This window comes from Pristis pectinata, chromosome 3 (assembly GCF_009764475.1).
Source record: "Pristis pectinata isolate sPriPec2 chromosome 3, sPriPec2.1.pri, whole genome shotgun sequence".
NCBI lineage: Eukaryota > Metazoa > Chordata > Chondrichthyes > Rhinopristiformes > Pristidae > Pristis > Pristis pectinata.
The window spans coordinates 82,270,017-82,285,229 of NC_067407.1; the positions used below are offsets into that span (position 1 = coordinate 82,270,017).

At 40.1% G+C, this 15,213-nt stretch overlaps 1 protein-coding gene across 1 annotated transcript in view; it reads right to left on the reverse strand.

The window, feature by feature from the left end:
* Positions 1-7,930, reverse strand: part of ralgapa2 (Ral GTPase activating protein catalytic subunit alpha 2) — a 355,144-nt gene extending 347,214 nt beyond the window's left edge. The window contains exon 1 of the mRNA XM_052010999.1: positions 7,582-7,930. Coding sequence (XP_051866959.1) covers positions 7,582-7,687 — 106 coding nt within the window. The 5' untranslated portion in view covers positions 7,688-7,930. The remainder of the gene's footprint in view (positions 1-7,581) is intronic.
* Between the last annotated feature and the right edge of the window lie 7,283 nt (positions 7,931-15,213).

Consider the following 15,213-nt stretch of genomic DNA (forward strand, 5'->3'; position numbering starts at 1 on the left):
TACAACTGCAGTTTCCCAATTCTCTGGCATCAGGACAGTTTGGCATATTACAACCAACACATTCACTATTGCTGCTGTCAATAATTCTCCAATAAATTAATAGCATACAAATTTAGAACAGTAGTTTCTTTTGCCACTATTGGCTACTAACATTTAAAAGCAACTTAATCTGATGCTGTTAATTTTTTTTTAAATACCTAATCTTGCCAAAACAGAGACCAGAGAACAAATTGTTCACGAAAACCTTAGCTGCAGTGTTACACACAAACAAAAGTCATCTTTATTGATAGTCAGGTGCAAGATTAGGAGTGCTATTATTTGTAAATCAGATCCAGCAGAAAATCAGTCACTGAGGAATCAGCAGTTGCAGATGCAAAGTTTAAGGAAATTGCACAAATCTTACTCAACACATTCACTGAAATGTATATGGATTAACATAAAGAAACAGCTTTAACCATTATAAGAGAGCTATTACTGGCACATTTTTATTTGCCCGGGATTTTAGTCCAACTATTTACTGATCTGGACTAATCAGAACAAGATCATAAATAGGAGCTGAAGTAGGGCATCACACCCTTCAAGCCTGTTCCACCATTCAATAAGATTATGCTGACCTGATCTTGGCCTCAAATCCATCCTCCTGCCCATTTCCCATTATCCCCAATTCCACTGACTATCTCAATCTTGAACACATTTAATGACTCCATAGCTTTGTGGGATGGAGAATTAGGAATCTTAGGAATTCTGAGGGAAGCAACGTGGAAAGCAAGACAGGTTTAAGACTGAGTGGCCCAAGAGGGCCAACAGACAGTTTACATCTATGTCCCCTAGTTTCTGAACTAAGTGGCAAAGCAATAGAGAGGAGGATTTTTTTTCTATCCAGAGGCCAACAGGAGTCTGGAATTTACCACCCAAGAGAGTGCTAGAGGCAGAGACACCCCCTACATTTAAACAGTACCTGGAGATGTACTTAAAGTGCTGTGGTCTGCAGGGCTATAGACTTAGTGCTGCAATTGGCAAGCTCTTTTTTGACCGGTACAGACACAATAGACCAAACAGCCTTGAGTGGGGGAAAAAAAATTAAGTTCTGAAATCAAAAGTACCCTCCTTTTATATAAAATCTACTCGTAGATACATTTATTTGGTTGATGGAGGGGAAGAGAGATCTAGGGGAATAACTGCATTTTAGCACTGGACTTTCATTTCAGACTGGCCCTGGGTAACAAACAGGTTCCATTTTTACAGACATCCATAAGTTGATTTTGTCTAAGTTGGAAAATACACAAAATCACATACAGTAACCATACCTCCTGAGTATTGTAATGAATGGTATCAAAAACACAAAAGACTAATAAGAACAATTACTAGAAGTAGAGAGAAGAAATTAGTTCTGCCATTTATAGGAACAAACCTATGCATGCATGTCAGGTTTTTGAATATGATATTCTGGGAGCTCATTTGTATGTACAGGTGTCCATAAGTCAGGCATTTGTAATCTAGGGACAGCCTGTACAGGACCCAAGTGATGAAATGAAAGTCTCCCTTTGTTGACTATATGAAACATTTATAAAATCTCAGTCCAGTACCAATTAATTCCAATGAATTCAGCCTCCAGTAAAAATATTTGTCCCAATAGGTAAAAAATGATCTTGAAAATAGGACGTAAAAAGTTCAGTGGTGCAGCCTGGGTACCCTTATATTTGGGACTGAGCCACAATGATTGACCAGAATACAGAGGGTTTTGCTTTGCATTCACCTATGATAACCTGACCCAGGAATCTTTAATCCAGTGAATAATTGCCCTAAATTAATTGCTCCAATCCCTACACAGAGATTATGTGATACACCCCAAAAAGTATGCAAATTATTACTTTGTTTACCAAATGTTGCATGAAGTAGATACTATGTCGGAATGCACTACACATGCCACTAGTTAACATAGCATTATTATACCCACGGGTCCTCCCTGGGCTACGAACACCTAACTATGGACAATCATACATACTAAATTCAAAAGTTAACATATGTACATACATTCATCCCTATGAACAGAACACCCCCTCCACATTTAGTAATTGTTTTTTTTCCCTTATTGGTCAAACATGAAGGGACTGTAGTCAAATAGATAGCTCTTCAACAAAATGTCAAGGAAAAAACCTTGGCTAAATATTTGACATATTCTTCAAATCCGAAAAACTGAGGAAACTATGACAGCTCATTCTTCAAACAATAACACTATACTCTGCATTCTGTTATTTCTTTTCCCTTGTACTAACTTGATGTGTTGATGTGATGAAATGATCTGTATGGATGGCATGCAAAATAAAATTTTCACTACCTCTGTACACATGACAATAATAAACCAATTTACCAATACAGATTAGAAGTTTATATCAAAAAGCCTAATCAGAAGTAATCACATCAGGTTCCATGATTACATCAATAATAAACATGGATGCTGTCAATCAAGTATGTGACCAATGACTCCATTCACCAGCTTATTTATGTGGCATCTGCCTCACTTAATAACATTAATTTACTTTTAGAGGATATGAAATACAAATATTTACAATAAGACACCTCTGTCCCTTCAACATCAGCGAAGACCATCAAAGTCTAATATAAAATAACTTTGACATTATTGTAAACTCACCAATTTTATTTCAAATTAACTATTCCATATTTGTAACATTTCAGTACATTAAAAAAATCAGAATACAGGTGATCCCCACATTATGGGGGAAGTTGCATTCCTAGAAAACAGTCCATATTGTGATTTTCCATAACGCACATGCATCAAGAAACATGAGCTGAAAAAAAAAGTGTTGATTTATTTACTTCTATTTTCCACATAAATTTTGAGAGACAGAATTTATTCTGCATCTCAATTTTTGGGTAGTTGTGAATTCTGCAAGTGTGAATTTGCAAAACCTGAACAGCCATTACTCCAGGGTCGCCTGTATCTAGTTACCTGAACATACCAAATACAAAATATACTTTTATCCACACTTCATAGATTTTCAATAGTTCTCAAACTTTGCTGAGAATGCACTGCAAATATTGACACATTCCCAGAGATCAAGTCCTAATTTCCAGTACTCAACAATCCAAAGGAAAAGGCAGCTCTGAATGTAAAAGCATTCCATGGACTTTTTTTTCCCATGAAAGGAATGTAAATGCAGTGCCATGCTGAAAAGCTGCAGCAATTTTGTGCAAGATCAACAAGCACAATCACTTAGGAAACCGAACCATTGTGCAAAGGGATTATGATCATGATGCAGTGGTTAAAATGCTGGATTAATAACCCTGGATTAACAAGAGGTCAGAGTTTAAAATCCCACATGGTAACTGAAGTTTAAATTCAGTTAATGACCTGATAACCAACTGTCATTAAAAAAAAATCAATATGGTTCACTACTGTCCTTCAGTGAGGAAATGTACTGGGCCTTACTTGGTGGGGGCCGTGTAATTCCAGCCCACAGCAATGGGCTTGACTCTACTGAAATGGCCCAGCAAGCCACTCTATCAAGAAGCTATTTAGGAATGGGCAATAAATTCTGGCCTTGACAACAATACCCACATCACAGAAAAAATGAACAGAACTGTCTTATATAGGCAAACACTGTCTTACAATGGCAGAGGAAGTCGGGTTCGGGGAAGGATGTGGTACTTCAATAGTGAGGTGTACAAATGGGCAAGGAGCCAAAATCAAAAGGAGATGGAAACGTGATATGATGGGGATGAGTTAACAGTTCACTACTCTTGGGGCTCTTAAACACAAACAACGACCTACCTGCATGTCAATGAACTCTACGGTAACAGAACAGATATGTTTGGCCCCTTTAAATAGTTCCAAAATTGACCTTAATAAACCACTTTAAGGCTAGTTTTGATGAGAGAACCACGTTGTTCATGGACCTCAAGTGTACAAAAGAATTTTGTGCAAGTGACATGTCTGGCAGCATCCATACAGAGGACCTGTTAATGAATTTCTGGAAGTGCACTATGTATTTAACAAAGAACTTCATCACGTTTTAGTTAAACTTTATTTGCAGAATACACTAAAACACACTTGTCTAGCAAAGGGCTAGCACTTTCACCTCACCTCTGTATTTCAGCTCTTACTCAAGTTTGGATCATTGCCTAAAACTGCCAAGTTGTCTTGATAGAATCAAAACTGATCATCAATAGGCATGTCATTTCTGAGTGAGCCTCACTTAATAGCATAGTCAGCAGCACCTCCAAACAGTTTGCTTGTGATCGAGAACAGACCACCAGGGCAAAACTTAGCTGGACTGGATTAGTCTTACTCTTTGTGGAAAGGATATAGCTGGGCAATTTACCACATTATTGTGGTGACTGGTACAATAATGTGATAAATTGGACAGAGATATAGTTATAATAACACAAATCTTTTTGGTTGCGATATTGTGGGACCCACAATCACTACCCTATGTAATACACTCATCTATTTCACAAGAATTAAAATGAAATTGGCCTTTGACCGAGCCTGTGATGATACAGAACTCAGGAGACAGTCGACTGATTTTCCATAGAGCACTTCTGGCTGAAGACGAATGAAAATGTACATTTGCACTAGTAGCCTAGGTTATGGAGGGAGATGTTCAAGGAACTGCTTCCCCCATATGCGTTTAATCTGTCACTACATTTCGCGAGCAGGTATGGCACGATTGTGAAGGTTTGACCTGATCAATTTGTTGTGAGATCATTTTATTCCGTCATTGCATGCTACTTCTGTAAAGTAGCTGTTAATATGTACGTAATCATGTGTTACAGCTTCGCCAGATGCCGCTAAACCTTTAGGTACATTTGCTAACTCATTTGGCCTGCTCTTTTTTCACATCACATTTAGGCCCCTGGCTTGAGGTGGTACAAGAACCTGAAGACCCACATTCAACGCTTTAGGAACCGCTTCTTCCCCCTCACCATCAGATTTCTGAACGATCCATGAATACTACCTCATTATTCCTCTTTTGCACTATTTATTTATTTGTAACTTATAGTAATTTTTAAGTCTTGCACTGTACTGCTGCTGCAAAAACAACAAATTTCACAACATAGGTCAATGACAATAAACCTGATTCTGATTACAATGATCACCATTCGGTCAATGTTCACAAAACATTGGGCTGCTTACTGAAATCAGGCTCAATGCACAATAATAAATCTACCATCATCTGCTTCCTGGTTCGTTCTGGGATAGGCTGCAGGAAATTGTACTGAACTCATAAGAAGTTCATTACCTTCCTGGCACGTGCTTGTCTGCTTATCCAAGTCTATATGGGAATTAAGATGCCTCATTGCTGCACGTTTTCTCATCTTTGATTGTTTGCATTCAACCACTACATAGGTGCTGCCAGGAGTCCAATGCATAAATCTCAATAGAGTTTAAAACTTTTTTTTAAATGCTACCCAAAATGTTCCCAATACCAGCTTACCTGTCATAATCCACTCTCTTTTTATTTAGATTTCATCCTTAATCACTAAAGCAACTCCTGCACTTCTACAAATTTTCCCCTCAATTTCCTATAAGTTTTATAAGCTGGTATATGCATGTCCCAGTCCTGGCCATTTTGCAGAAAGGTCAAGTTCTCTGTAAACAGGTGATAGCATTCAAAGTGAATTTGCACTGCAATTCATTCCATTTGTTCCCTTTACTCCAAGTCTGCATGAAAATCAGTTATTTGGTCCACACCTTTTCAGAGAACTTTTTGTGCCGTAGATAAAAGGAAACCAATGGATATACTATCCTTAAATCTCCAGGAGGCATTAGATAAGGTTCCGCGTCAAATGTTATTGCAGAAAACAGAAGCTCTTGGGCTCTCAGTACAGCAGGTAACATATTTCCATGAATAATAGATTGGCTGGCTAAAAGAAAACAGTAGGCGTAAATGAGTCGTTTCCCAGTGTGCAAAGAGATTCATGCTTAAATCCCAACTATTTACAGTTTATAATTGATTTGGTTGAAGCCACCAAAGATATAGCTAGTTAGTTTGCTGGTGACACAAAGGCAGCTAGGAAAGCAAGATGTGAAAAGGACAAAGGGTTGCAGATAGGGTAAGTGAGTGGGCAAAGATATGGCAAATGAAGTATAGCATAGGAAGATATGAAATTGTCCATTTTGGTAGGAAAATAGTATATTATCTAAATGGTGAGAGATTACACACCTCTAAGATGCAGAGGGATCTTGATGTCTGAGTGCATGATTGACAAAAAGTCATGCAATTAAGAAATGCAACAGAATGTTATCATTTATTGTGAGGGGAATTGAACACAGTCTTGGCCTCCCTTTAAGGAAACATGTTAGTGCATTAGAAACAGTTCAGAGAAAGTTTGATAGACTGATACCTGGAAGAGAGAAGATGGCTTATGAAGAAAGGTTGGACAGCTGGAGTTTAGAAGAGTTGAAGGGAACTTGACTGAACATCAAAGACAGAGGTGTAGAGAGGGTGTTTCTTCTTGTGCAAGAATCTCTAACTAGAAAACACTGTTTAAAAATATGAGGCCTCCCATTAACGACAGAGATAAGATGAAATGTTTTCACAGTGGGCTGAGTGTCTTTGAAACTGTCTTCCTCAAAAGGATGTTGTAAATAGAGCCTTTCAATACGTTTAAAGCAGATGTAGAAAGATGTTTGATAAGGGGATGAAACATCACCATGGGTAGACAGGAATGCAGAGCTGAGGTAACGATCAGATCAGCCATGATCACATTAAATGGCAAAGCAGGCTTGAGTGGCCTACTCCCACTCCTATTTTGTTTGGTGGCATCTGACTGAAAAAAAGTTTTTCTGAAGATGCAAATTTAAGCTAACTGCAGATTCAAATTGATGAAGAAACAGACTTCATCAGATAGTTAAGTCTGAAAACCAAAGTTTCTTTCAAATCAGAAGGTAAACCACTAATGTTCAATAATCTAATATATTGTGTATTGCATAGTTTCTATGATCAAGCACTAATCTTTTGCACATTGTAAGAATACCATAAACTGCACAAATACACTAAAACTCATTTAATTTCCATTGCAGTTATGAGCTTCACAACCGCTGTTCACCCATACAACCAATTCAGACATTTCAAAACATAAGTTTCTTGTGAGTTTCAGTAATGGTGTAGTGAGACCATACAAAGCTATAGAAGATTTGGAGACACCAAGCACACCATGTGTCTGCACAAGAAAAAAGGCACTCATAATGTTTCTCATGAAACTGAATTCACTGAAGGTGCAAGAGGCAGCCCGCTTTAATCAATAATTTCTAGGGTAGGCGTGTGGTCACCGAGCAGCATCCCACTTGTCACATCACTGGTAATTTTTGACAGGAAATTCAAGCCGAGCTGGCACGCGCATGCGCGCTCCCGCTCGTTTCGCCCGGTGATTCCGATGCCCTTTCCAAGTCAGATCGGAGGAGCAGCTGGAGGGGGAGGGGGTGAGGGGGGGGTTGGGGCAAGATGAAGGGGATAGGAGGAGGAGGAGGAGGATATGAACTGAAATCACCAAGGCCATCAACCACACTTCCCCCCCCAATACAGGGACATCCACTGCAGGTGTTCCCTCACTCACCTAGCAGAGCCCTCAGGTGCTTGAGGCGGGTTAGCACGTCCTTCTTTGGGTCCAGAACTTTCTGTGCAGATTTCTTGACGTCTCCATGAGCCTTTCTGGAAAACATTCCGTTCGGCGAGCGGCCAGAAACGTCCCCGGTGTTTGTTACCCGCTGCCCCCTCGCACCTTTGATTTTAATTGTTATTATTGGAGGGAGCGGGAGGAAGCCGTCCTCAAGCTACCAAATGCATCTCCTTTTTCCCCCCTCCCTCCCCTCTCTTCCACCGACGCTACCCTCACGGCCGCCGCTCGCTCAGTGACACCGCGCTCTACTCTCCGTCCTCTTGGGTGTAAACACGGAACTCGCCGCCATCAGGCCCGCCCGCTGCCCCTCCTCCTCGCACCTGCGTGATGACGTCAGACGCACGGCGTTGTGGGCGGGGCCAGGTGACTCTCCCCTAAGCCCCCCTTGAGTGTGGCTGACACGTGGTGCGCTCCTCTTGGAGTCTCCCCATTTGGTGCGGGTTGTTGTTGGCGTGTGAGGTCGCCCTTTGTGGTCATAGAGTTAGAAGTGAAAAGTCCCACTCCAGAGTGTACTGTGCATTAGCAGTGCTGAGGAGATCAAGCTAGTGGGTTTATTTCAGATTTCCAGTATCTCCAATTTTTTGTTATTATTATTTACTGTTGGCCGTTTCAGAACTGGCTGTCATCCATCTATAACGTTAACAGCATTTTTTTTAACTTTTCATCAACACAGTCTGATGTTTGTGGGAGATGTGGAACATTCTTTGTTTTAGTCCGACCTTTTTTTCCCCCGTGTATCGATGACTGTTTTGGTGCTGCTTCCTGCAATTGTACGGAGCTTGAAAGTTCCGTCTCCTTTTCTGCCAATTCCTATCCTGCTGTCACCTTCAGTTGGTTCATTTCTGACCCTTCCCCGTTCTTTGTTGACTTCTCTGACTCCAGCTCAAGGCCAGTACTCGATACAGATTCCCACATTACCTTAACCGTCCTCGCCTCTTGTTATCTGCGGAGACTTCATTCCAACAAGTTTCTTTGTTGTATCCATTTCCGTAACACCCCCTTCCACATCAGTCCTTCTGATATGTCTTCCTTTCTTTCAATTGTAGTTTGCCCTCCACCATAGATGACAAAGATCCCTTGCCTTTACCATTCTCTTTCAGTTGACAGCACCATCACTTGTGTTATTCAATCACTTCTGATCTCCACCTTATAACCAAACTTCCAGTTTGTTCTCTCTGTCCCTGACCTCTTTTTTTCAGCTTTATTTCCAATGCAGATAGTATCCAGGATTGTCCTTACCCTCCATTTGTGCAAATAATTCTAACTGCATTTATGCAACCCTTTACCATAGTTGCTTACCATTTAAAAAAATCTACTCATATATTCAATTCTTAAATGTTGACATTGCTTCTAATTGTGCATAATGTATGTTTAATTTATGTTTTTCTTGTGAATGCTGCTTTTATGATGCTATGTGCCTGTGATGCTGCTGCAAGTAAGTTTTTCATTGCACCTGTACATACTGTACATGTTTGTGCATATGACAATAAACTCAAGTTTGGCTTTGACTTTGCTTCAATCACTCAGCCTGAAAGTAAATCCTACCTTTTCGTAAATTCATTTGTTTCTTTTCTAAAGCTCTTGCATGTAATCTGTGTGAAGATACAAATGAGAATAGTAAAAATGATTGGCTGTGTGGTTGTATCTTAGTAAGAATAATAGGACTCCTATAATCATGGGTAAATGTTGTATAATTATTTTAAGTTCTTTTCAAATAAAGCATTCAGAAACTCTGATTAAGAGAGAAGAACCGTGGTTTATGGTTCCTATAAGACAAAAAAAATAAAAGAGTCAATGAGACAAATCAGGAACTAGTGATCAACTAAACCAAAACTTAAGTTTTAAAAGTTTTCAGGATGTAGGAAGAAATGAACCAAGTGGTTCATAAGGAGTTCCATAATTTTGAAGGCCAGGGCTGATTAGGTAGAAGAAAAGAGGTTGTGGTGAATCACAACTTAATGAAGACTTTGAAGTTGCACAATGCTTTGCATTTCACAATTTCATCAAGATTATTTATAATTATTGCTGATGGATCCTTCAAGGGTGGCAGCTTTTATAAATAATGGTCAAATCTTGGGAAATAATTGTGAAATCTAATGTTATTCAGCAATTTTCTTACATAAAAGTACTGAAGGAAGCATGATTACTTACATGAGAACCTACCTTGCAACATGGTTAAATTGGAGATGTATGTTCTTGATAAGAACAAATGAAAACCTGCTTTGCTCCAATCAGTCCAAAAGAAAATAAAATGATTTTATTCTCAATAATTTAGGTAATATTGTTATTTTCCCATTTTTTAAATAGTTAAGGTTTTTTGATTGTGACAGTTAGCCTGGAACAACAATGAATAACTTGGTCCTGAACTATTGAACATGTAGATAAGATATTTGAAATGGTGTTGAGAAATTAGATCAGGTTTTATATAGACAGGAGTCTCTCCTTTCTTAAGTTATATTGTACTCATTTTCCAGAATTGGAGTGTCATCAGTAGGCCAGGATTTATTGCCCATCCCTAACTACCCTTGAGTAGGTGGTGGTGAGCCACCTTCTTGAACCGCCAGTCCTTCTAGTGAAGGTACTCCCTGAGTATTGCTGTGGGGGGGGTGGGGGCTCCAGGAAAGTCATGACAATGTGCGACTTGAGAGGGGAATAATGTGATAGTGTTCCAATATGCCTGCTGTCGATGTCCTTCTTGGCATTAAAGGTCACAGGTGGTGACCTGCTGCTGGTATAGCCTAGTTTAGTAACATCAGTGCATTTTGTACATGGTACACACTGCAGTTGCAGCATATCTGTAGTGGATAGGGTGTCAGTCAAGTGTGTTCTTTGCCCTGGATGTTGTTGAGTTTCTTGAGTGTTGTTGGAGCTGCACTAATCCAAGAAAGTGGAGATTATTTCATCATTCTATGAACATGTGTCTTGAGATGGTGGAAAAGATTTGAGGTGCCTCTCACTACAGTATTCCCGGCCTCTGACCTATTCTTGGAACACAGTAGAGTATTCTGCTCACCTAAGATTCAATTCTCTGGTCACAATCTACATATCCACTTCATAGAAACTAGTATAGATTCCAGAATGATTCCATGGCCTATGTGTGGACCATTATATATCTGAATAGCTTATACAAACATGCCTGTTAGGCTTCTGAAATCTCCTGGAGAAAAGTCTCTTGTTGAAACAGTTTCTTGGCACAGCTGATCAGTAGTGACTCCCTAGGATGTTGATGGTGGGGGACCCGGTGATGGGAACAGCATTGAAAAAGAAGACTAGCGGTTGAATTCTCTCTTGTTGGAAATGATACCTGGCACTTTTGTATTGCAGCAGTGACTTTAGAGCCCATTTATCTAGGTCTTGCTTGGATGATTGCTAGCACAATCTAACGTGCACAAGCAGCTTTCATGAGAAATTAATGCATAAAATGTGCTTTCTTTCTGGAAGTGCCTTATCAGTTAGGTGCAGGCAATTTCATAGAAGGAGCTATAGAGTCAAGTAAGGACTGAGCATAGAATGAAAAAAATTGTTCATAATTTTAAGGAATTAAATGTTGTTGCAGTTAGTTTTGGTGCATTGTGTTGCCACTGCAAAAGAAGATTGGTGCACATAAGACAATTACCCTCTGCCATAATTTTGATTTGGGGTAATGACAAAATGCTTAGTGTTGACTTCTACATATGAACACAAGAAGCACCACTGATGTCCCTCAACAATACATTCTATTTCACAGCAGTTAAAGTAAGGCTTGTAGAGCATCTAGCTCACTTAGGTCACAATCTATATGCAGTATCCCCTTCACAGAAGCTGGGAAGGATCCCTGTAAACTTCCATGTCTGAAGAGAGACCTATGTGCAGATATTTATATTGTCCCTCCAAAATCTTTCAGAGAACTTAAGTACTTTGGTGACTCACCTGGCTCTGAGAATGTTGTAGTAGCATGTGAATGAGGTTTTAATTCCACTTCCAGTAGGTGGCACATTCCTTTCTCACCCACAAAATTGGAATCTCCTAGTATATTCCTTTTCCATCCCAGATCTAGGAATGTCCATCAAAACCTGTCTGTTTATTTTTGGAACACATCCTTTTCATAAAGGCTACTCACATGTGACCAGTATGCATTGTGAAACCCAGACTCCATATTTTCACGTGACCTGCTTCTGTTGCAGCAATTCAGGCTTGAAAAGACACCTTGAGGGAATGATTATAAATAGGGATATACCAGAGAAGAGTCATATGTGCTACGAAACCCTGCTCATACAGACGGTGCACTGCTTCTTTCCTTCAAGCTCATGGGACGTTAGGCTTGGGAAAATTATATATTGTATCTAATAGATATGTTCCACAGGCCAATATTTCAGAGCAGTTCTGACTGAATTCTGTATTGTTGGAGTGGTTGTTCTTCAGATGGGAAGTTGAACAGTAATCCTGACCTTGTTGAAGTGAATGTGAAGGATCTCAACACTTTTCAAGGAAGCAGAACTATTTGGATCAGAAGCAAATCAATTTAGTCTAAAATTGAACACAGGTCAATAATGTTATAGTCTATTCCTCATTAATCATTCCATCTTTTTGCAAATGCAATGTACATATTTTTACACTAGCATCTGATCATGTGTATTTTTATTATACTGTATTTGATTCTGATGAGCTTAATGTAGTTATTTAAAGCCAGGACCAGTTACCTAACGTAGGTTGCACTGCAGACTGATGTTTTCAGTATGAATGTTGCATGACTCCTGTGGAATTCTGAAGGCTTTTATGTTCAATATTTTATTGAAGTTTTATTTGTACTTTTCACAGAATCAATAGTCTAAGTAAAAAACAGTTATGTAAGATTGACCCTCAAACTTAACCATTTGATGCAAACATTTTTATGTTTCAGTACTTTTCCTTTGCATGGGCTAGTTAAAATTACACAAATAAAACTTTACTGCCAGTTGGATTTCTCACGATGAAGCATGTATCAATTGGAATTTTTCACTATTTAGGGTGGAAAAGCTTGCCGACGCCCATTATCAGGGCTCAAAAGAAGGACATACAACAAGAATCTGGCAATAGATATCAGCAAAAAACAATGTCTTCGTGTCCTAGAGGACAAAGTTTTAATTTAAATTTATCTAGTCTAAGTCTCTGCTCCTAGCTTATTTGCATCTCTGCCTTCCTGTTGTTCCTGGAGTTGTTGACTTGATGTGGACATATTTTCATGGGAACACCCCACCCTCCAGTGCCTCATCATTAACCAGGCACGCGCCCAGACAGTGGGCAAATTATTTTTGATTTTGAAATCGATGGAGAAAATTCCAGTGCATTCTACAATGGGCAGGTGATTTGATTCAACAGGTTACTACTCAGGCAGCAGCAATGAAAACTGACACACCTGATTACTTACAGGTTGTTTAACGTGGGAGGGCAAATCACAGCTGAGTTGATTCCTGCACTGAGTATATGTTGGCTGTGATCCTACATTGATGGGAGTGAGGAAGGAGTGAGAAGGCTGTATTGTATTTGGTAATGCAAATTGAATTTTGTTTTCCATGTGTCCCACTGAACTTATTGATAGGATCTGATTATCATTCTTGTCATCAGTTTCTGACTCCCGCCATGTAGATTAAAGGGTTAGTTTGAGGCCAGGTACATAAGACTTAAGCACTAGGTTGACAGCTGACATGCAGATAGGAGGGAGAAAGGGATCTGAAAAACCAAAGGCGGAGTTTCAACTCAGTGGCCAGAACACAGACTGGGTTTCAGAATAGAAAGGAAAACCCGCATTTCAAAAGTATCTTTCATCATATGGGTGGCACAGTGGCTCAGCTAGTAGAGCTACTGCCTCACAGCTCTCTCGACCCGGGTTCAGTCCAGATTTCCCTTGCTTTCTTTGTGGTGTTTGCATATTCTCCCTCTGATTGCATGCATTTCCCCTGAATGCTCTAGTTTCCTCGCACATCCCAAAGATGTGGGGGTTGGTAGGTTAATTGGCCACTGTAAATAGTGTGTGGGGAAGTGGAAGAATCTGGGGGCAGTTGATGGTAATGTGAGGAGAGTAAAATGGGATTAGTGTAGGCTCAGTGGTCTGCCTGATGGTCATATAGGCTAAGTGGGCCAAATAGCCTGTTTCCTTGCTGTATGACTGACGTAAGAACATCTTGCAGCACCTTGCAACCAGTAAAATTCTCTTGAAACATTGTCATTTTTGGTTTGCACACAGCTAGCTCCCAGAAGCAGCAATAAAATATGATGGTAATTACTTGGCAAAGTTGATTGAAGGATATACTTTGCCCCAGCCACCAGCAGCCATCAGGGAGAGCAGACGATTGGAGGGAGGTGAGAGTAGAAGACTGCAAAAACAACACTCACAACTAGCAACCTTACATGTCCAGCCTACACTACTCGCTGTTGTGGAAAATTCCTATATTCCAGTGTGGTGCAGTCAAGGTGATGTGGGTGATATTAGTGTCAACCTGCACTATTGGGAGGCTGCACATCCCGAGGATCTGTGCATTCTGGCTGCATGCTGGTGTCTTTCAAGGGAGAACTCTGCTGTTCTGCACTGGAAACTACCTGACCTTAAGGGATTCAGAAATCACTACCAATATATCTGGGATACGGAATAAGAATTCACTCTTACGAAATATACCTGGGAAAAAAAGTAATTTTAAAAAACATTTTTTTTCAACTCAGATTTCTTGACACATGGGCCAATGATGCATCTTTGTGTTACAGAAAATCACGATATGGGCCATTTTCTAGGGACGTAATGTGGGGGTCATCTGTATACTATTGTATATGTAAATAGATGTGACATCCTTATAAGATAAGATGTATTATGATGTATTATGTCACTGAAAGTGGAGTCACAGGTAGACAGGGTGGTGAAGAAGGCTTTTGGCATGCTGGCTTTCATCAGGGCAATGAGTATAAAAGTTGGGAGGTCATGGTGCAGTTGTAAAGGATGCTGCTGAGACCACACTTGAAGCATTGTATTCAGTTTTGGCTGCTCTGCTATAGGAAAGATGTTATTAAGCTGGAAAGAGTGCAGAAAAGATTTACAAGGATGCTGCCAAGTCTTGAGGGACTAAGTTATAGGGAGAGGTTGGACAGGCTAAGACTTTATTCCTTAGAGCATAGGTGACTGAGAGGTGATCTTATAGAGGTGTATAAAACCATGAGGGGTACAGACAGGGTGAATGCACTCAGTCCTTTTCCCAGTTTGGGGAATCAGGGGAACAGACACAAGATTCTGTGTGCGAGAATGAGACTTCCAGATGGTTTGTTGCCTCCCAGGTGCCAGGGTCAAAGACATCTTGGATCGAGTCCACAGCATTCTTAAGGGGGAGGGTGAGCAGCCAGAAGTTGTGATGCACATTGGTAGCAAAGGCATAGATAGGATAAGAAGAGTGAATATAGGGAGTTAGGAAGGAAGCTAAAAAGCAGGACCTCAAGTTTAGTCATCTCTGGTTTGCTGCCTGTGCCACATGGTAGTGTGGGTAAGAATAGGAAGGAATGGCAGACGAATGCATGGCTTAAGAGTTGGTACAGAAGGCAGAGTTTCAGATTTGTGGATCATTGGGATCT